General features: G+C 45.3%; 2 protein-coding genes and 1 non-coding gene across 10 annotated transcripts; 2 read left to right on the top strand and 1 right to left on the bottom strand.

Moving 5' to 3' along the window:
* Positions 1-205: 205 nt before the first annotated feature.
* Positions 206-6,631, top strand: LOC124692638 (probable protein phosphatase 2C 21). 8 transcript variants are annotated; one of them, XM_047226051.1, is made up of 10 exons: positions 592-1,189; positions 1,295-1,364; positions 2,067-2,241; positions 2,353-2,453; positions 4,296-4,676; positions 4,759-4,835; positions 4,923-4,975; positions 5,660-5,714; positions 5,976-6,254; positions 6,292-6,631. In XM_047226051.1, the coding sequence occupies exons 5-10, from the start codon at positions 4,652-4,654 to the stop codon at positions 6,292-6,294; spliced, it is 492 nt and encodes a 163-aa protein (XP_047082007.1). In that variant the 5' UTR covers positions 592-1,189; positions 1,295-1,364; positions 2,067-2,241; positions 2,353-2,453; positions 4,296-4,651; the 3' UTR covers positions 6,295-6,631. The 8 variants fall into 8 exon arrangements, 2 of the variants coding, with proteins under 2 accessions (XP_047082007.1, XP_047082008.1); XR_006999620.1 differs by lacking the exon at positions 5,660-5,714 and adding an exon at positions 206-574 and having other exon boundaries at positions 1,024-1,189; positions 5,976-6,631; XR_006999619.1 differs by lacking the exon at positions 5,660-5,714 and having other exon boundaries at positions 589-1,189; positions 4,296-4,407; positions 4,502-4,676; positions 5,976-6,631.
* A 664-nt stretch (positions 6,632-7,295) lies between these two features.
* On the top strand, positions 7,296-8,402 carry LOC124690320 (putative cyclin-F2-1). Its single transcript, XM_047223715.1, has one exon. The coding sequence runs from the start codon at positions 7,296-7,298 to the stop codon at positions 8,331-8,333; it is 1,038 nt and encodes a 345-aa protein (XP_047079671.1). The 3' UTR covers positions 8,334-8,402.
* Positions 8,403-12,436: 4,034 nt separating this feature from the next.
* TRNAS-AGA lies at positions 12,437-12,518 on the bottom strand. Its single transcript has one exon. It is a non-coding gene; the product is annotated as a tRNA-Ser (tRNA).
* Positions 12,519-23,031: the final 10,513 nt, after the last annotated feature.

Here is a 23,031-nt window from a genome sequence, read left to right on the forward strand (position 1 = left end):
AGGTAGGAGAAGGGCAAGTGGGTTAGACTTGGACCAGGTTGTACAAGTAGCAAGGTGAAGCCGTCCATGTTCAGTGGAGAGAAGAAGGCCCAATTTTCCGATTGTTGGACTCGCTCTCGATCTCTCTCTTCTATAGGAAAAGGCTTTGGTAAAAGAAAAGCGTCTGCTCACCCTCTCCGGCGGCGCCGCGGCGGTAGGAAAGGAGGGTTGGGGGTGGCCAGCGTGAGCAGAAGCAACCGGGCAAGCAACGGCAAGGGGAGTCGACGGCGAGGGCAAGCGCGGGGATTCCGTGGAGCTAGAGGAGGGAAATCTCCATCCGGCCGGGCGCCGGAGATTTCGGGATGGAGGGTTTCCGCTGGAGCGGACGGCGAACAAGCGGCGGTCGACGGCGGCGACGGGTGCGGGGATCCGTTGATTCTGCTCCGACGGACTCCTCCTTCCCCGCTCCGCGCAGATCAAGGCGACTACGGCGGCGCGACCCCTGCGCGCGGTGGCCGCCGAGCCATGGCGCCGCCGTGGTCCAAAATGGTCCAAGAGCCGAAGAGACCCAGACAACATAATCTCATCCAAAATGGTAAGGAGGTGAGTAGTTTGTAGACGACGGCGACGGCAAACGAGCTCGCCCTGCTGTGCCTATCGGGCGCACAGAGAGGCTGCAAAACGCAGGCTGGAACCAGAACCAGGGCACGGGCTTGTGGGGTTACCTGAATAATGCAATCTTCTCATGTAACACAAGCATCCTAGAATGCACTCTATCCACCCAGGCTCTGTGAATCCAAGCATACGAGTTAACCCTGCTTACGAAATGCTTTACTTATGCTCTGCAAATAGTTATGCTTTCCTTTCTGCAAATGTAGTTCTAGCTGTTCATGCAGTAACATGATGAAGCCAGCCGCTTAACTATGTTTAAGCCATGATTTCTGGCATGTAATGCAGCCATGTCTGAGAATTTCAGTATTCTTGTTCTCCTAGTTTTTCTATGGACCATTTCTGTACTACTGAATTCACACTTAAATCTTTCAGGAAAGCAAACCTTGCGATGGGTCAAGGTCTATCTAATATAGAGGCGTGGCAACTAAAATGGAACGCACCACAGTCTATATCGAAGTATACTGAAAGACAAGAGAATGTCAGAATCAAGTATGCTCTGTCATCTATGCAAGGATTGTGCCCATACATGGAAGATGCTGTGAGTAACAATTCTTGGGATGTTGTACACAAATATAGTGATTGGTAGGCAGGAATTTGTGGTGAAATTCTAATCTTGATTTTTTTTTCTCTTTACTGTTTTCAGCATGCAGCTATCCCGGATCTAGATGGTGCCAGGACGACATCATTCTTTGGTGTTTATGATGGCCATGGAGGTTTGATCTTCATTTCTGATCTTTTTATGACAAGCCAAAACCTCTCACCCGTACCATAACTGACCACTTCATGCTTTGACTAAAATATCATAAATTACATAGTTCTGTGGAAAATAAATGTCATGTGTGTCAGTATGTCAGTGTGTCTGTGTGTCTATGCGTGTGTATGTATATATAACATTATTGAATATATGCTATGAACAGTTCCAGTTTATGTTGTAATTTTCAGCTGTCAATAGATTACATATCTGTACCGAACATTTCTTCAATGCTGCTAGAGTTCGACATACATGATCTCCTGGGGAGGTACATGATCAACTTATGGCATCAATTCTTTGCTGGGATACTGCAGATATAATGTGAATTGTGCAGAATTAATACTTCCGATGGAACAAAATTATCATGAATTCTAGTTCTGATTATTGTATTATGAAGTGTTCTGAGTTGTGAGAAATAATCAGAACATTCCTTGATCTTTGCTGAAAGTTGAGCGGTGTATATTATCACCGTGTGGACTGTTAGCTGACCATTTCTTTCTAGTGATACCAATATCGAAGTGATATTCAACTAGTGGTGTTCATCACATTCTTTTGAATATAAGCTTACTTGCACATTCTACTGATTCCCCATTCTTGTTCTGTTATATACTTATATATATATATATATGAAATGCCAGATTGAGCTATATATTTTCTGTTTCAGGAGCTAATGTAGCAAAGTATTGTGCGGAAAAAGTTCATACCGAGCTTCTGTTAGATGAAGGGTATCCCAACAATCTGGGTAATGGATTGGGGCGCGTATTTTCCAGTTTAGTTAATTGAATCATGTGCTCTACATTTCAGGCAACGCAGCTTTTCTCCCTTTTCAGTAGTCAAAGGTGAATGGGTTGATGCTTACACCTATTTTGTTCATAGCTCTCATGTTCTCGTAGAAAATTGTTGGGCATGTTGCAGGTGCAAATCTGAATCTTCATGCTTAATCTTTGCAGAATAGATGTGCAGTTGAAAGAATACGATGAATGGAGGGCGTTAGCTAACCCCCCATCAAACCAATCTGCTAAGTTGTCTCCAGACTCATGCTTGTGTTCAGGTTTGGTTTCCTCCAAGATGAATATCAAGTAATTAATATGATTTAAGATCAAGCTATTGAAGGAGTTAAGATTGTATCACTTGGATGATATGCATACTATTACCTGTAAAATCAAACTGGAAGGAAGGTGTGATATGGATTATGGAGGATTTATTATACTTTCTTGAGATATGCTTTTGAGTTGGAAGTGGCATATAAATATGTTTACATATAGCTTCTCTACCCAATTATTGAGTTGGAAGTTGGAGTAGTTGGTATATGTATTGAGTGCCGGACTGCAAAGAAAACCTCTCCCGAAAGACGCTCCCATGCTGTTCCCCAGACGGCACCGGGGCGATAGCACGCGCCGCCGCCAGGCTCAGCCTCCAGCCTTGCCGCCGCTGCTGCTGCTGGCCTCTGCCGCGGTGGCAGTGCCCCCTGCTGCCAAAGGTTGCTGGGGAGGTCCGTAGCTTCGCCCTGGTGCCCGTCCGACTCGGCTGGGGAGCGGAGGTCGGGTCTCCGTCGTGCGGAATCCGGGGCGGCGGCCCCGGACCTCGGTGGCGGTGGTGGAGGTTGTCTGGCTCGTCCGACTGGCGCGGATGGGCGCGGTGCGGCCCTCCATCGGTGGGGCGGCGGATCTTGGGCTGCCCAGATCTGAGCAGGCGAGCGGCGGTGGTTCCTGTGGCCTTGGTCTCCGGCGGTGGCTGTCGTGGGACGTGCACTTCCGGGGCCAAGTGCGGCGCGTTGCCTCGCAACCGTGCCAGATTCCGTGCTCGGTCGTCTTCTCCACAGCCGGTTAGTAGCGTGGGGGCTGCTGGCCTGGCATGAATAAAGGTGGTGGTTCTAGGGCCTTTCTTGTGCGAAGATGGACACCTTCCTGAAGTCAGTCCCTCTTGATCTGGCCGGAGTGGTGTGCACCGGAAAGCTTCGCTGGCGGATGTAACAGTGCTTTTTTTGCCTGGAGTTCGTTGGATCGGTGGTATTCGGTCAGATTGGTTCTGGAGGGAGCATCGTGAAGCTCTGTTCTTTCTTGCCATATGGAAACATGCTCCATGGCGAAGTTATAGGCGGAGAATACCATGAGGGCCGGATTCGAGGACTTGCTATGGAGGTTCAAGTTTTTCAGCGCTGTTGAGGGGCTTGCTTGGTATTCTGGGTATGCAAGAGGGGGCGGCAATACAGGTGAAGTTCAGAGTCTTACCTTTCAGGATGAAAGTCCGAGGTCTGGCCTTAACTGGTTGTGCCTGGCAATGACCTTGTTGGAGGCATTGTTTTGAAAGCGGGGACTATCTTCAGGGTGAAAACCTAAGATCTTCTGATCGAGCGACGATAGTGTTTGTGCACTGTTACCTTCTTGGAGGCGTCGCTTTTGGAGAGCCTGGAGTTCAAGTGTTGTCTTGGTGGTGGATGTACCTTTGTTGTTAGGGCTGGAATACCGTAGCGGGACTTTTCTTTTATGTAATTGTTTTTTCTTGTTTTGGCTGTGTGCATCCGTAATGCTATTAGAGTATTGCGTTGTTGCAGAGGCTAGGTGTAATTGGTATCTTCTTGATATTAATATATACTTCTTATCGAAAAAATGTATTGAGTGCCGGGTTTACTGAGTTGGAGGACATCTACTTCTAAGTTCTGGTTGGTCATTGCACCTTGGCTGTTATCATATTCCCAGATTCAAGGTATGAGATGAGAAATAACTCTTTTCATGTGACTGAATTCATCATTCGTTTCTTATATTGGTTTGATTCTTTTATCGAAGTGCACACAGAAAAGTTTTTCTCATAGTGGTCCGCACTGCTTGTTCTTCCGTAAGAGTTAGAACGTTTTTTATACATATAATTTAGTTTGGAAACTTTTTCCTTTCAGGGAGCCCCTAAATTTGAAGGAAGCACAGCCTGTGTGGCTCTCATTAGAGGATACGAGATCATTGTTGGAAATGTGGTCACATATAGTGACTGTTTCCTTGTCAAACGTCTAGGTCGATGGCACCTAATTATCCACTTTTTCTCATAATAAATGCATTCAGTGGATGTGGGTACCTAAAAATCCTTCTTATTTCCATTTATCCGAAGGCAATCGATTTATCCACCAATCACAGACCAAACCTTCCGGAGTAACTTCAGAGAATTGAAAATGCTGGACGACAAGTAATCAAGGATGGGGTGTATTTTTGGTGTTCAGGGCAAGCAGGAGTACCTAAGGGTGGCTATCGTGTTAATGGGATGTTACCCATGTCCAGAGCTATTGGTATAACCTTATCTAATTTCTTTTGGTCAGTTGTGTACTATCTATTTCATTGTGCTTAGCATTTTGCCTACATGCATTTCAGGTGATTTTTACTTCAAGTCGAACGAAACTTTGCTTGCTACGGAACAGGCAGTGACATGTAATCCTGACGTTCGCCCTGTAAGTTTGTAATTTAGCTGTGTTAGTGCAGTATAAATTTATTTCCATGGGTGTGTGTTCTAATGGATAATGCCTTTTTTTTAACAGGAGGCCATAACTCATGATACTGATTTTCTTCTTATAGCAAGTGACGGCATCTGGTTAGTCCTTTTCTAAAAAGTACTGAAGTGGTTGTTTTATTTTACTTCCTTCTAAGTGCATTTTCGTCTAGAATAAATCTACCAAAATGACAGTTGTCCTGCATGCTTGTGTAGCCTTATTAGGACAGAAGAATATTTCCAGAGCGGTTTGTACAATTTGGTTCAGTAAAATTCGTTGTGGCCTCGACTGATAGCTTCTGAGTTCAAGCTATTCATCGCATGTGTAGTTCTTCTTTGTGTGGTTTCTTGTACTGGATGACTTGAACATGTGCCAATCCTTACAGTAGCTAGTTTTTCAGTTTTCACCATGTTCAGATAATTAGTGAATTTTATGGTTTTGTATCTGTTTTACTGAGCTACTTGGAAACGTATGCCTCATTCATCTTGCATAGCTGGCTTAACAGTGTTACCACTTCATGAAACATTAACACCGGTAAGAATCTTCCAAACTTGTGGAATAATATATCTCATAGTATTCTGTTCAGCTCGGAGAATCCTAATTTTTTTTTCGAGAATACTGAGAATCCTAAAAATAATACTACAATAATAAACTCGTTTTTTTGGTTAAGAACATTGGATTAAACTCAACTCACAATATCCCATAAGTCATATTTTTTATACTCCTGTAAATTCATTGATGTTACAATATTCAAATTACATGCCTCTGTTTCCCCCCTCCTTCTGGGATTTTGTGTCAAGTCAGGAAGCTGTTGATTTTGTACAAGAAAAGTTCGCCGGAGTAACTCTTTTTACCCATTCTTCCTTGTTTTTAAAGTAAACAAAAAAATCCTACTGGTTGACAAGTTCTTATGAAAGACCATGTGTAATGTATCTGCTCATGTACCATATATATGTCCTGTGCATGATCTGCTGCTATTCCACAGTTCATTGATACCTAAAGCCTTTAGCTGAAAAGCATAGCAATAGCATTTCTTTTCATTGTATGCTTATGTTGATATAATTGTCACTCATGCTACACATATATGCTGTGTCAACACAGGGGACGTCAGATCTGCGTACCATTTGTGAGGAGCTTCTTGATCATTGCTATAGCTCGAAGGGCAACTCAACGGTGATACTGGTTCAGTTCAGGCATGCCGCCAGGCTTCCTCATCCATCCCCCGACCTGCCAGTGGCCCACCCAACCGACGCTGGTGGCAGTAGCAACCCATCTTCTTCCAGTGCCGGCATCACTCAAGACACTGGTGCTGACGCCAAGGCCACTACTGACACCAACGCCGAGAACAAGGAAGATGTAGCCCTCGTGGCTCCATCAACTTAGCTAGCTGCATGGAGTTATGAGTTTTGATCGAGAATAGAGAGCTCCTGGGTTGGGAAGGGTGCAGTGCTATTTGCTTTCCTATTTTGCGAAGACGATCTCGATGTGATGCCACTGTGTAGGGTGACGATACCATGTGTAGGAGTATAGTCCAGCTTACTCTCTCTTGTTGCTGCTTCCTGGGAACTCTTCAGGAGATTTTGTCAGAGAGCCACTTGGAGTAGGATTCAGCCACTTTGTTTTCTCGTTCTGATCTTGGATCGTCAATATGCTCAATTACCGATGTTCACTGCCTTGAGAATTCCTCTGGTAGCAGTATTATGCCTTGTGAATTCTTTCTCTGATCTTGGATCTTGAAGTTGCGTAGTTGAGCAGTATTTCTGTGAAAGCTCACCTTCTTGAGAGAATTCCTCATTGTTTCTGATCTTACATCCCATTTGTCTGGTGTACATTTTCTGAGGAAATCAAACTCGCAAATACAATTAGCAGTCCCGCTGGTTTTGGTCGGTTTCACTCGTAGCCAGGTTATTCCTCAAATATGGCGCCAAAAAAAAGTTATTCTTCAAACCTGCATATTTCTTTCAAGGAATTCAGTCATCAAATAACCAAACTCGCAAATACCATTGCCGCGTTTACAGTAGTGTATGTTTTCCGCTCAAATATGGCGCCAAAAAAAAGTTATTCTTCAAACCTGCATATTTCTTTCAAGGAATTCAGTCATCAAATAACCAAACTCGCAAATACCATTGCCGCGTTTACAGTAGCGTATGTTTTCCGCGCAGCGCGTGTACTCCAATTGTGATCGAAATCTTACCGACGGGTGACGGCAACAACAGTAGCGTAGCATCCATGGTTGCAATTGGAATCCGACTCTAGCGATTAAACCCACTTCGTATTACGAGACCGATATGGTTACCAATCCTGGAGCCATGGATAAATAGGCAGGACTCGACCCAGTCCCAGACCCAGACCCTTCCTCCTCTCGTACCCTAGCTCCTAGACCTAGAGTCGATCCCTTCTCTTCTCCATTTGGATCAAGCCATGGATCCCTGCAGTTTTGAGCTTATTTCGGGTACTCCTCTCTCCGCCGTCTTCTCAGGCTGCGTCGATCAGTCGGCGACGACTGAGTTTGACGACGCCTACCTCCGGGCCGTCGGCGCACTTCCTTCACTTGCACCTGTCCGCTTCGCTTCTTCCTCCCCCATCCATCACGCCACGGCACTACACGACTCCATCGAGCTCCCGGCGACGTGCGAGGTGTCCGACTACGATGCTGACATCGACTTCAACCTCCGGGAGATGGAGAAGGACGCCAAGCAGTGGCCCTCGCCGGAGTATCTGAAGACGGTGCAGGGAGGTCGGATGACCAAGTCCAGGCGCGCGGAGCTCGTGTCCTGGATGGACGACTTCACCCGCTACTTCGACCTTGCCCCCGGCACGCTGCACCGCGCCGTCTCCTACGTCGACCGCGTCCTCTCGCAGCGAACCCTGCCGGAGACTGACACGGAGCACCAGCTCCAGCTCCTGGGCGCCACGGCCGTCTACACCGCCGCCAAATACGAGGAGCAGTGCTCAACACACAAGCTGAACGCCACGGCCGTCGCCGGGATCTGCGGGCTCGACACGACCAGCAAGGAGGTGATCGCCATGGAGCTCGTCATGGTGGAGGCGCTGGAATACGACCTCAGCGGACCCACGGCCTACACCTTCGTCGAGCACTTCATGAGGTACGCCGGCAGAGGAGAGCAGGATTCGGAGGTTCGGCGGCTGGCGCATCACCTCGCCAACAGATCGCTCTACGACTACAGCCTGCTGCAGCTCCTGCCATCCGTGGTGGCGGCGTCGGCGGTCTTCCTCGCCCGGCTAATCCTGAACCCGAACGCCATCGACGTGCGGCAGTGGAACGAAGACTTCGAGGAGCTCACGGGGTACAAGCCCACGGACATCATCCTTGGCATCGAGTCCTTGTACATGAAGAATCACGATTCTCGCTTCGACGTGGTGCCAGACTTCTTGGAAGGCCAATTGATGGATTTTAGGTTTTTTTTCGAAATGGGGCAGTGCCCTGATGGATTTTAGGAGAAAGATTTAGGGTTAAGGGATGGAGAAGCACTCTTGAATCTTGAGTTGTAAACCAGGTTAAAATGTTGTACAAGAGTACATTGTTACTTTGATATATGCTGATATTACGTCGTCGTATAGTTGAAATCAGCTAGCAGAGAACGGATTCATGCACCGACTTGTGGTTGCAGGATGCTCCTGATATCATTGCAGACCTCGTGGCTGCGGATTGTAATTCAGTTCCATGCCATTGCAATCAGTAATGAATCTCTCTTCTTGATGAAGAAACAGTTCTGCTTCTTTATTTCATGATGGTTAGGGTTTAGGGTATGACTCTTTCGATGCTAATATTTTATTCGGAATCTGTACCTAAGTCACACGAGAAATAATTATTTGTGTAATGAGAAATAATTATTTTTATAACAACAAAATTGCAAAAAAAATCTAAATATGCAAATATTTCTCCAGTTTCTTTGGAAAAATAAATTAACGCTTAGGATGATCACTAAGAAAAAAAAGTTCGCCAATCAACTTACAAAAAGGCGCTTCATTTTTTCCTTTTACAATTTGTGACGCATATATAAATGCAATTGATGAAACAAATAGTTATGTTTCTTCTTTTTTCTGTTGTTAGGGATTAGGGTATGATGACTCTTCCGATGTACATATTATATTCAGATTTTCTCAGCAGTGCAAAACTTGAGTATCCAAGACAGAACCTAGAGCTGGTTTACATACACAAACAAAAAAAATCGAGTCTAAACACACAAAAAAGTCCGACTCTAAAGAAAAAGATCAGATGGGCGATAATTCCTCTCAGACTCTAATTAAGTTGGAGCTGATTTTTTACATACGGCCGTCTCCAAAAATATTTTCACTCGAGCCGGCCAAGGACACGAACAACTTAGAAGAAATTAACCTAAGGTAGTCAGAAAGTATAGCCGTCTTAAAAAGTAATAGTATTGGAGACGGTCATTATTATCGATGGCCTCTACGCTCATAGAGTCGGCCTTAAAGAATAGCCTCCTCCAAATATATATTTTTAGAACCGATTTGAATTCAAAATCAAATTAAATCTCATGTCCATGTTGCTTTTATATTCACGACACTATTCATGCTAGTGATGCCAAGTGGGGCACGATGTGCCGACGTTTATAAGAAAATTTGAGGGTCCGACAAAGTTAAGATGTTAACATTTCACCAAATATTTTCCATTTTGGACCTATTTTTATCATTTTTTTTTGTAAAATCTATTTCTGATGCAAACACGACATATATACATGTTCAGCATAATTGTAACATTTTGGGATATTAAAATTTTATCATTTCATATAGGAAATTGCAAACATATAAGTGTATAGACACCCACACTTTCATCATTTTCTCTCCATGTTCATCATAATTGTAACATACTCCTTCCGTCTTAAAATATAAGACACAAATTTTTCGCACGGTTTTTGATGCACAAACTTTGATGACTAATATATATTAAAATTATGGATTGAGAATTTACAAATGGCATCCTTTCTTTCGTCTTACAATTCTCTTTGATTTCATATATATGTATACAAACTTTCGGGATATATTATATATACAAATTATAGTCAAAGGTGCAAGCCGTTGACCAATGAAATTTAAGGGCGCCTTATATTTTTGGGCCGAAGGGAGCACAAATTTCCATTCACACAAATTTCTACCTTTTTTTGTCTAGAATTATGACAGCTACTTCGCACATCTAAAAAATACTAACATAGGAATTACAAAAGTGTTTAGAATAACAATAGTAGGCAAGGCATATTGTAGACATTCCTTCCAGAGTGCATACCTTTTGATCCTACTCATCTTCGGTCTAATTGCTTGCGTATTGATGTTGTGTCCATCGGCAATATCTACCAGTTGCAACTCTATTTGCATCTTATCTTCTACTACTTATTTATTTTTTTAATCGATTGTTCTCATTGCTTCCTTCATCTTCTAGATTGTTTGCGAGCTAGCCCTAGATTCTTTTTGGCCTTCTTCCTTTTTCATAGTATTTTCTCTTCTCATCATCCCTTGTAAAGTTTCATTATTCTAAAGGAAGCAGTTTTCCTTCTAGAGATTGTTAATTCCTAAGAAAAGTACAAAACAAGTTGAATTGGAAAATTCTCATAAAAATCACGCTGAAGCCGAGGAGCCACTACTAGGAAAAAAAATTACCTATGGCGCACCACTTTTTGCTAGTCATGGCACACTATGGTGCGCCATGGCTAGCGCACCACCGATAACAAGTAGGTGTGGCGCACGGTTTGGTGCACCACGGGTAGTGGACATAGGTGTGGTGCACCACGAGTATGATTTTGAAATTTTGAAATATTTTTGGTATGTTTTTCGATTTTTTTAAATTATTTTTCCTCTCCGCTCTATGTTGTTCTGGTCGAACCCTAGCCGGGGAGGAGGGCGGCGGCAACCGAAGAGTAGGCAGCAGCAACGGAGAGGAGGTGGGCGGGAGGGGCGCATCACGGCCTAGGTAGGTGGCGGCGGCAAGAGAGGAGGCTAGGATGGGTGCGAAAAGGTCTAGGCAGGCGGCGGTGGCCGAGAGCAGAGGAGGCGGCACCGGCGATTGAGAGCAGAGGATGCAGGGGGCGCCGCGGAGGAAAGCCACCATATCTTCATGTGCGTAAAGCCATATCTTTGTGTGTGTGAATTTTAGCCTGAGAGAGAGGGAGGAAGAAGAGGAAGGAGTGAGGAAAGTGAGGTGGATAAGGTGTGAATGGGCAGATTATTTTCTATAGAATTATGTTTCTGTGAATCAAATAACTAGTACAGAAAAATTTCCATAGAATATAGATTATATATAATTTCTATATAAATCGTATGAATGAAATGAGCCCTAATTAGCTCGTGCCATTAACAAGCACACCCAAAGGTTGGTCTTCTCCCCCGAAAAAGAACAAAACAAGTGTGAGCTTCAGCGCTAGCACAAACGGTTCGCTGTCCCCCATCTTTACACTCTTCAGCAAGCGACATCCGTCGGAGGCGGCTGTTCCCTGGCGGCTGCCACTTCTGTCTCGAGCGCCGTCTCTCGACATGCACCGTCTCATCCGTCTCCTCGCGCCGACGCGCGGCCAGCTCGTCGAGCACGAACCTCCTCATCAACGCGCGGTCCGTCAGCGACCTCCCCCTCCTCATCGTCCCCTCCCACGCCGGCGCCACCGGAGGCCTGGTCGGAGCAGACACCGCCGGGGCGGTAGAGATATCACCGGCCGAACAGCTGCCGCTCCTCCTCGGCGTCGGCGCCGCGGCGTCGACGTGCACGCCCAGCCGCAGGACAGCGGCCTCGTGGGAGCACGCCGGGGCGCAGAGCCGCAAAAGCGTCGCGAACGCCAACGCCGCGGCCTTGAAAGAAGAGCAGACGCGCGGACTCCCGTCCTCCTCCGACGCCGGCGGCGGCGCTACGGCACGCTGCATCCACATGTGCAGGCAATCCAACGCTCTCCCGTACCACGGGCGCTTCTTGCCGGCGCTCCACGTGCGCGCATTCCTGCAATATCAGACGCATGGTTACGGATCGCACCGTCCAAAATCTACAGAGCTAAGCACGCCATTACACAAATGGACCAATGGACATAAGTAAGTAGAGAACTTATTGCCCTTCCCACAAAAATTAAGAAAAAGCAGAGAGAAAACACAGTAATCTTCTGGCGCGTGTACGTGTGATGCACACCTTGGTTGCTGCTGCAGCATCAGGATTCGAGAGAACTCTATCTCCGGATCGTGAAGGAATCGATCTATCCGTCTCTACCAGCTATGGGTACTGTTGTTGCTGCCTGATCCTGTTAAGTGCGGGACTTTGGTAAAAGAAAGTGAATATTTATTGTAATTTTTTTATCGCATAGATTGATTCACCATTAACTTGAGTACTGTATTCACGAAATCATTTCGGTAGAGCAAAATAAATGAGTACATTTATGATTTGCACTGCTAAAATAAATTAATGAGTACATTCATGCCGTTTGGTGGACGTACGTGAACAAGAGTGGATAAATATTAATCCGTCACATTTTCACGAAAAACCATATCAAAGTGTTGGGAAATTCAAGGGGTGACTTAGCTGAAAGTCGAAAGCAGGTGAACAAAAAAAACGTGGTCGGCAGGATTCGAACCTGCGCGGGCAAAGCCCACATGATTTCTAGTCATGCCCGATAACCACTCCGGCACGACCACGTTGTTCGTAATAGTTGAATTAAAATGTATAGATTCTATCACTAATTCACTTAGGCAACTAGTAAAAGATCTATACTAAGGAGCTAAGCATGTAAAACAATTTTCAAATTTCCAACATACGCTTGTATTAGGCTTTGCAATGAGTTGTACCAACGGTCAGCTAAGTTTCTCTTTTGCATAGGGGATCGTAGTAGCTGCTGTTTGGAAGATTCCAATGATGTGTTGGCCGGTCTGAGAGAAGTAGGGTTGCTTTGCCATTTTGGTACCATGGCAGCTACTTCATTAGTATCAGCACCGGCGTGGAACATACGAAATCAAGCAGATGTACACTTTTTCCCGTATGGCACGAAGAGAAAACATTTGATTTGAGGCATTGGGGGCGCACAGGATTCTAGAGTTTGGTGTCTTCCACAAATTGGGTTGTACTTCTGCGTGCACGACTTATTAAGATGGTTTTTGCTCAAGTGAGCGGGGAAGCTACGTGCTCTTCAGACTCCCTCCATTTGAGTGGGAAATCACTTCTTTTTCTTAGTGTTAATCTTCTCAAACCATATAAATAACCAAACAACTTAGTTAGAGCATCTCCACCGATGACTTTCATGTAGTAGCCGGCAACACATATCAAATTTACTTGATCCTAATCCACCTCACCCTGTAAAAGCCATCTACTTGATCTGTTATAGAAGTGTCCAAACAAAACTTGCATCAAGTTATCAACTGACCTAAAAAGAAATTGACTTTTCTACACCCTATGTTTGTACATGGACAACAGGATGGTAGACCCTAAGGTAATGCTATCTACTATTTGCATATACTACCTCCGTCCACAAAAGAATGTTGCAAGTTTGTCTACATTTAGATGTATTTAGATGCTTTTTAGTGTAGAGATACATTCGAATTTAGACAAATCTCCGACATCCTTGATGAGTGTTTAGTGTGGTGGTAGATGACGGTCTATGGTCTCGCTTGGTGGGGTGTTCGTGCATGTTCTTGCCCTAGGCAAGCTGTCATGTGTGCCTTTCATGCTCTTTGAGGAGCTACTCTACCTCGCGACGGTGCGGTGCCCTTCGATCCTAGGCGAGAAGGTAGGGGCCTTCTTCGGAGGTGGAGGCGGATGTCTCTACATCGACGACGAGCTAGGTGTTGATGAAAGCTAGAGTATTCTCCGATGGCGTACTCTCGGCGAGTCTTCTCCAAGGCTCTGATCGTGAGGACGGATGAGGACCTCGTCCTCCAAGCTGTGTTTCTTGTTGTGTGAGTTTCCCGTAAGCTAAACTCTCAACACTTTGTACATGCCGTTTCACGGCTTTATTAATGTAAAGTTGAGCTAAGGCCTTATGTTTAAAAAAGGTTACAAAGGTACCCCTGTTGAGAGGTATTTTGTGGTACCCCTAAATAAATTACAGCCTTCTATTTCCATCCATCTAAAGGCCTACAAAAGTTTATACTGCTGACAAAAACATGACCAGTATAATTTATACTGGTGCCAAAATCAGCACGCATCGATAAAAGGCCGTAGGCAAGCCCGGCTCAACAGAGTCCAACTGTTATGCCTATATATCGTTGGCAAACAAAAGAAAGAGTAAACCGCACTGGCGGTCCCTATTCTTTCTCCGTGCCTTCAGTTTAATGCCTATTCTTTAAAATTGAATAAGTATGTCCTAATTCTTTTCTCACTTGCTCACGCCGAGGTCCTAAACAGGTATGACCCGCGTTGACCCGTGCCACATCAGCCAGGGAGACCCAGGTAGGCAACCGAACAGAATGTAATGTACACAGCTACGCTACTATCCGACAGGGGATTAGGGTTCACGCGGGAAGATCGCTAGGTCGATGAAGCCGTGTCCCATTGCTCGTGGGCGCCGGCAGGTTGGAGCTACAAGGAGCAGCCGGCCAGGGCGCGGTCGGCCAGCAGTTGCGAGGGCGCGCGGGAGATGGACGGTGAGCCGGCAGAGGGACGAGGCCGTGCGAGCGGCCGGAGGGAGGATATGACTGCGCAAGCTGCTACGGGGCGCGCAGGTTCCGGGGAGTCCGGAGCCGGCCGTTGCGCACTCGGCCGCGCGGCGGTCGGACGAAGATGGCGCGCAAGCCGCGGACACGACGAGGCGAGGCAGGTGCAGAGGAGACTCAGCCGCTGCCAGGAGACGAGGGAGGGCGCGGGGCTGGTGAGGTCGAGGAGGAACTGCGCTGGCGGCGAACGCATCCGGAGGGGCGCACGATGCGCGGAAGCTGGGGCAGCCACAGTCCGAGTGGCGAGCATGCGGGCCAGCCGGACTGGAGCTAATGCTGCTTATCCCTGGGCACGGGCACGGGCAGCCGGACTTGGAGGAGAGGAGCTTCAGCCGGCAGCGGCGAGAACCTGGCGCATGAGCAACGGGGTCGGCAGGTTGAGGCGCAGCAGTGTGCGCGGGCAACCGGTTGCTACGGTGCTGCTGGTGTGGCAGCAACGCTAGCGGCACAGCACGCGAGAGGTCGTCGTGGGCGTTGGCGAAGCCGGCCGACGGCAAGCAGCGCGGGCACGAGCCGACGCTGTTGCAGGCATGCGCATCTGCCATCGATGCTTGCTCGCGCGCACGCGAGCTGCCTTTTCGCAAGTTTACATCCCGGTCGGTTGCCTAGCTGGGTCCCACTGGTCGACGTGGCACGGGTCAAAACCAACCGATAGAAGAATTAGAATCTACTTATTCAATTTCAAAGAATAGGGACTAAACTGAAGGGCGCGGAGAAAGAATAGGGAGTGCGGTTTACTCCAAAAGAAATATTCGTAGCCCTCGCTTCTCCCGACCATGCTGCGTGGGTGCCGCCGGCGAACTCCGAATGCGCAACTCCGGCGCCACCGCCACCTCAGCCCATCCCGCCGCCATGTGCGGCTCCTACGTCAGGATCTCCACTCCACCTACCTCTCTCCATCGTCCTCATACCCGAACAGTAGCCATGTCCCGGCCCCAGCGCCCTTGGCATCGCCCCTGATTCAAGATTCCACGCCTGCCCCTGATGTGTGGATGGAGAGGAGGCCGGAGATAGCGAGGTGGTGACGCAAGAGCTGATGTGGATGGGGAGGAGGTCGACGAAGTGTTGCCCTGACTGGGAGGGGAAAGCCCTGCAAGAAGGTTCCAGCAAATCGTTGCTGCACCATGTATCGGCAGCGCTCCAACAATGCAAGAAACCGTGTTTCCCAGATTGGAACAAGACATTAGAGTGGCAGAACGATTACCCATTGATCATATCTGTTCATCACACCAGATCTATGTTCTATGGCCAGACAAGCTTATCATAACTACATCTTAAGTACTTCTAATTCTGTTCACATGCTAGGTCTGACACCGCATTTCATGCATTGTACTACATGAGATCCATCATGTTACATATCTGAGTATATTACACAAAGTAACATACTACACTTGTATATTTAATACAGAATGCACAATATTATGTGGCAGAGAAAGAACAAAAAAAGGAGAAATCAAATGGTTTGTAGTACATGCAACTTAGAATACGATGCTATAATTTGTTCCTAACTGATTCTTCATCATTCACCCTGCTGGACAGACAAGTGATCTTCATGTGCCAATGGCTCATTTTTGCTTGAAGAACTCATTCAGGTATCGCGAGTCACATAATCTGGCAGCATGACTTCATTTTCCTTCAGAACCAGTATGAATGCTAGGAATTCCTTTCTGATCTCTCTTGAAGCACTAACTGCAAAAAATATAACACTGTAACATATTTCTCTTGGAACAAATATGGAGTATCACTTCAAAAAGTAACACTAAAAGGGACTCTCTACCTTACAAGTAACACCACTCCTTAAACTGGTAGTGCTCTGTGTTAAGTAACCAGTCGAGTAACCAGATTTTTATCAGTAATGCAAAAAAAAAAAGATTATCATCTAGACTTGTTAGTCCAACTTTTGTATCATAGAACATGAGTCATACATGAACAACCTGAGGTTGGGTAGTTAGGAGGGTGGTTGTAACCCAGCCCACTAGAGTTCAAACCCCAGGTTTGACATTTGTGTGTCTCATAAAGGCGGAATATTCATTTAGTGGGAGGCGATGTTCTCGTCGATAGCGAGACGTCTTTGGTAACTTCGTTAATTTTAAGATCCAATCCGCTGGTTCAGTCTGCCGAAGATGCTCATAAGTGTATGTGCGTGTGCGCGTTCATAGGGTGAGCGTCTACATTTGTACTATGTTTCTCAACAAAAAAAAACAGGACCCACATATGAAACAACCATATCAAAAAGATGTTAGAAACAGAAATAGATTATCAAAATTTAACTACTTCTGGATGAGGCATTCAAGCATGTTTGTTGAATTTTTATCTCAGTGACTGTGAATGATTATTAGTGTAAATGCACATGCATATTCTAGTCCAGCTTTTTGTGTCATAGAACATGAGTCATACATGAACAATAACAACAGGACCCGCATATGAAACAACCATATCAAAAAGATGTTAGAAACAGAAACAGATTATCAAAATTTAACTACTTCTGGATGAGGCGTTCAAGCATTTTTCAGAATAGCCAATGATTTTTTATCTCAGTGATTGTGAATGATTGTTAGTGTAAATGCACATGCATATTCATCTGTAAAAGAATTGGCTTAAGCATATCTTAAAGAAGTGCTCAAAACTGGAGCAGTTCAATGAAAATAGTTTCTAAAGCACTGATACAGTGATACTAGTGTTGGACTGGACAACAAACTTTGTTATCACAGGTGCAGTCTTATACAGTTATACTAGTTGTTTTCTTGTTCCTGGTCAGAGTTTCAGATCATTACATGATATATCAGAATACCATTATTAATACGACATATCTAGAGTAATTAGAGGTTGCCATTTTTTAACAATGTAACTTGCTAGCACTAGATTCCTGAACTTTCTTAAACGTGTTTTTCAGTCACCATCGTCTATTATCCTTAATCTGAAGAAAAAATAGAATGGTAGGAGGGGCTGGGATGAACCGTGTGTGCTTCCTGCTCATAGACGGCCACCGCCGTACACTTCCAGCATGCGGTGTAGCGTCGGCGCCGGCGGTGTACAGGATGGGGTTGGCGCCTTGGCGGCCAAGGCGTGCGGGCTGGAGTTGGCGCCGGCCGTCAGCGTCCACCTCCTGCGTTCCGTGTAGCCTATGCGCCGTCTGCTTGCGAGCTGGAGTCGGCAGCGTAGGCGTGCGGGCTGGCGTCGGTAGCGGAGGCGGCGGCGTCGCGTACGCGGCGGCGGTAAAGAGGTTTCGTTGTGATTTTTGTTTTTAGAATCGGTGGAGTTAATCTTACGGTATGGGCTCCTGGGCCTAATCTTCCTGTCGTCGGAAAAAAAAAGCTCATACGTCTTCAACCGCTAGATAAATTTATATTGGTCCTTATCTTCAAAGCAGTAGAAGGTACCATAAAACTAGCCCCTGTTGATTACTCGTTTGGCCCCGTTAATATTCTGTTTGGTTATTTCATTATAAGAAAATAAATGGTGAAATATAATAAATATTTGCAAACCAGAGGAAGGAAGTAACTGGGCTCTCCAAGCAAATTAAGGAGAAGATGAAGGAGATGGACACTTTTGGTAGGTCCTGTGTTGTTCTTTAAAAAAAGGTTTTGTCATGTTCGCGTGACTTTTTTTTTCCTTCTCAGTTCTCACATATTTTTTTGTGGTGAAACTTTTGAAGTTAGCTAGGACTCAACAAAATACTGGCTCAAATTCCTAGACCTAGACCAGTCGCACCAAGTGATTTGAATCGACAAACCCTCGACTCGGATACAAACCGACCCAACTCAAGGCACACATGCCGTTTAGTTCTAACTTGGATCATCTTGGCGCCTTAGACTTGTAGAATAATTCCATTGGTCGTCCTAGCTCCATGATGATACATGCATGCATCACTGAAGAATAGCAAAATCGGAAACATTACTAACTATATATACTAGTTTCTCTCTCGCAATTCGACGACACGAATATTGAAAACTTTACTGACACAAATGATGCTTCTGGACTCACCAGCCACATAAGTTTGTCTTCAACGCAGATGGGGGATTAGTATGATATGAACTACTATAGTCGCTGAGTGCATGAAAGGGTGTCCCACAACCACATTACATACCCCTCTGATCTCTCAAGAGACGGTGCTTATATTGCCGTCCAATAGTAACAAGGTGTGTCGGGACTCGGGACAGTCCGAGAACCAAATCATTTGTGCCGCCCACTCGAGTTATTACCAGAGTTTTTTTCTCGGCCGGAATTTCCGAGATTTCGGCGAAAACCGGTCTTACCGGTTACCACCGAGAAAAAGAAATACCGAACGAAATTTTCCGGTATTTAAATAATTTGGTCAAATTTAAATTTAAATTTTGAATAAAATAGTGAGTTGGTTTGATAAATCTCGGCCAATATTTGGCCGGTATTTCCAAAATTTCTGAAATACTGGAATACCGGTACCCACCAATATTGTTTGCCTACCGAGAAAAAAAACCTTGGTTATTACACGCGCCTATTATAAAAAGAAGCTTCTGATTTGTTGACTCGTTGACATACTATATGAACAACTAACAAACCATTGGACGAAGTGAATCGACTCAGGCGCGCACGCATTATATATGAAATATGTACGTCGAAATGGAGGATATTAAAAACATAAACGTAACTTCATATATATGGTGGATCATACCAATATGATACAATCCAGATCACACACGGGATAACCACATGAGCAAAGCACATGGTTTATTGAAAACAAAAGGTAGTGCTAGTGCACATTTACGACAATCACAAACATGAATACTAATACTCAAACAAATGTTCCCAATTAGCCTTGCATTTTTGCCTTTGTTTTTTAATCCCATGCATTATGCCTAGTGTATCGGCAACAAAGGCTTCCCTGGTGGCTGATCTTGCGCATTATGCATTTGCATCCCCAACATCCACTGTACCCTTGACCTGCATGATTAAGTTCCGGAGTTTTGTCATGTATGGCAGTTTGTTACATATTTTGAAGGATATCCATCTTTAAAACCATATATGAAACGTAAGTAGCCGGAAATGTCTGAAGTGTTTCTTGCTACTTACAGCTGGTGGGGACCTAGGTGTGTAAAATGCGTGAACGTCCAGTTCCCTAATATTCTGGGATGTGGCGACCGATGATAGAACTTCTTTGTACTTGATATTCCCACGTGCGATGGAAAGTTCTCCAGTTCCACCGACAATGGACCATTCTCCTTCTGTCACAACATTGCTGATGACCCCCATTACCTGAAGGGTGGAACCCTTTAAAGCTGTTTCACAAATATAAGACAACAAGGAGTCAGACAAAGAGTTTTGGCGATTTTGCACCATTCATCTTGCATATCATTTTGTTATAGTAGCATTAAGCAGCGATAGGTCACATATCCATAAGAACTATGCACGCTAGTCCAAGATAGGATCCAACTCTATGCAAAAGTACAATAGGGACTGGATACTAGGACTGAAAGAAGATATTACCTGCCGTCTTGGAACACTGTGTTGAATGAAGTATACCAGCCAAGATGGTCCTGGTCAGCCATGACATGAATGCCTTGTGCACGGCCGATGACCTTTGCGCTGAAGTCGGGCGCATCAACTAAAGCCCAATTGTTAACTACAGTGGCACGAATGAGTCGAGAGGATCTGGGATCAAGAGTGGTTTTTGATTGGGTTTGGCCCCTGTGGACTGGTGCAAGTATAGTACCACATTCAGTTCCTTTTCACATGGCAGACAACACTGAGTAGACGAAGCATCACAAGGAACACCCGCCATTTCTAAGTTGGTATTGTCTAGATGGGGAGTGAGTTATGGAAAGTTAGCGAGCATATGCTCTATGACTTATGCGATGAGGGTTCACCGATGGGCTATATTTATAGAATGATGGGTCTTGTTTGATTCTTTGTATATTGCATATGCATAGGGACCACATGTACCCTACCACACCTGGTCGCCTTCGTTCTGTTGATGGTAACAAGCGAGGAAGCGGCCCAGATGAACCGCGCAAGAAAAATGAGCGCATGTATGTATGGTGTCACGTGTGTGTGGGAACAGAACTCAAGGTGTCGGTCATTGTCTATGTTTCAATGGTGGCGATGGTCACCGATACACCATGCACCCATGTCTACCTGCCGAAAATGTATTGTGTTTTTTTAGTGTTCGAAGTTGTGAGGAGAGGGAAGGAAGTTTGATTTGGGCATTGGAGGGTCGTCAATGCACGGTTAGCGTCCCAAGTCAAATTAAATATGTTTGGCTGACACGGCAATCTTAGCATAGCTATTTAACAGGGTAGGTGGAGTGTTATTAGCTTTAAATATGTGGCATTGGTTTCTTTTAGCACAAGACCATGACAATAGTATTAGAAATGAAATCAGTTTTGCATTATCTAGGAGTAACAACCGAATATCCGATTCACAACAATTTATTAACATTTTGAGCTCAAGCTGTCTACTTAGTCACCTCGGCAAAATACCCACTCCCAAAAGAACAAAAATGATGTATGGGCGGGAATTTTTTATATGTGTGATAAAATTATAGGGACAGTGAAGTGACCAAATTATGAGAACTGTTACCAGAGTAATTGACCATGAGAAGCCGTCTCAATTTCATAAGCCCCTCCTTGGTACCGTTTTTCCTCATCAACATCCACTGGGCTTTTCGTCATATTCTTTCATAGAACAAACGACGTTGACCATGCATGCTTATTTGTGTGGGCATCTAGCATACATCTCTAGTTATGATGCCAACTTGTGAGGCATGTGACCAACATATGTAAATATGTTTTAATTTCCAGTATGAAGCCATACATAGTGGCCTTGGAAGTGGCGACATGGTCATGATATCCAAATCAATAATGATTCATATCTCTGAAGGTCTGTGGTACATCATATGATGAGTTTTAGATGCTAGCTAGACGAGGACCATGCTTGGAAAATGTTCATCTGCCTAATCACGGCCATAATTTAGCTTCTTACTTGATGTGCATCGTTGAATGTAAGGTTGTCTGAGTGTCATAGCATGTGAGGTTAGTATGATATGGATTAGGTTACACCCATCGATACTAACTTGTACTGGTCAATAGCTGGAACCAAATAAAGCATTATTAAATAGGGATGCCTTGCACTAATGAATAAGGTTGTATTATATGGAGAATGAGCCGCCCCAAGTTTGTCTTGTATGCATATTTAGGATATGCATGAGCATGACTTCAAGTAGTCGCCCAGAGAGATATACATGCTATACACCACTAGTCACTAACCGGCGCATTTGCACGGGCTAGTAAATATAATAGTGAATATTTCATTATCAGTACACTAGTTGTTTGAATCTTATATATGAAGGCTCTTATCCGATCATTTTACATCTTAATACCATTGTCCCTAAAACTGAATTTGCGTTTTAGTTTTCTATTTAGGAACATATCATATATGAGCTTTATGGCAGAAACATTTGAAAATAGCAAAAATGTGAAGTGTTGGATAACATAGCGTGGCAAAAATGTGAACTGTAGCTGTTATCTGTATACTCTACCCCTGTGCATATTTGAGATTAATATAATGTGACCGTAGGATCATCTCCTACTATATTTTTGGTAAAAAAAAATGGGCGCATCTAGCGGGCGGCCGCGTGCCCGATGGTAGTTTCTGGCACACCGCTGATTTTAGGAAAGATTCAGCCACCCCGTTGGAAGAGGTAAGAAAATGAATTGTCTCCTATCTCTATCCCGAATCGGCCACTGCTCCATTTTCCTCTCCGGCCAGGAGAACTGTCCCCGCTGGCGACGCGCATCGTCCGGCCAACCGTGCTCGCCACCGGCCTCCCATCTAGACGAGCGCCCCCGCCGCCAGCCGCACCTCCAGACGCACGCACCCGCCGCCGGCTTCCCTCCAACGCGCATAGGCCACCGTCCAGGTTCCCCATCTCCCACCGCGCGAGCTCCGCGTCAAGCTCCCCGCCGCCGGCCTCCTCCGCCCACCGCCAACTTCCCCACGCGACCGCGCGCCTGTAATGTCCCTGCAGCTCGCGGAAACCTGGTGGCCATGCCGCTCCTCTCGGCGCAACTCCCTCCCGATGTGGCGCGCCCCTCTCCCGGCCTTGAGCTCGGGCTGGAACCCATGGCGGCCAGAATTGGCAGCGGGGGCAGCAATTTTTTTTTTTTTTTGAGGAAAGGAGTACGCGGGGGAAGCATTGATAGGATGAAATTGGGAGGGATGCGTACGAGGAAGAGATAAAGGAGAGAGATGGAGAGTGGTGGGTCCCATGTAAAAGAGAAGCTATTATTTGCCACGTTAATAGTATTTTGTTGCCTAAAATCATATAATAGTTGCTAAAAATGATAGCTTCCTACCTAGTCGTAGTTTGTTGCCTAAAAGCCACATATATGTGCCAATTTGTTGGATATGATTACATAATAGTTGCTAAAAATACATAATACTTGCTAAAAATGCTAGTTTGTTGCCTAAAATTATATAATAATTGTTGGCCAAAAAATTACCGTAGTTGTAATTTTTTCTAGCTGCA

This window comes from Lolium rigidum, chromosome 2, assembly GCF_022539505.1.
Source record: "Lolium rigidum isolate FL_2022 chromosome 2, APGP_CSIRO_Lrig_0.1, whole genome shotgun sequence".
Classification (NCBI taxonomy): Eukaryota; Viridiplantae; Streptophyta; class Magnoliopsida; order Poales; family Poaceae; genus Lolium; species Lolium rigidum.

Excerpts from the sequence above, each read along its gene's own strand:
- LOC124692638 (XM_047226051.1), top strand. The coding sequence starts at position 4,652 with ATGTTACCCATGTCCAGAGCTATTG. Across the intron at positions 4,677-4,758 it reads ACCCATGTCCAGAGCTATTG|GTGATTTTTACTTCAAGTCG; the intron begins GTATAACCTTAT and ends CATGCATTTCAG. Across the intron at positions 4,836-4,922 it reads GTAATCCTGACGTTCGCCCT|GAGGCCATAACTCATGATAC; the intron begins GTAAGTTTGTAA and ends TTTTTTTAACAG.
- LOC124690320 (XM_047223715.1), top strand. The coding sequence starts at position 7,296 with ATGGATCCCTGCAGTTTTGAGCTTATTTCGGGTACTCCTCTCTCCGCC.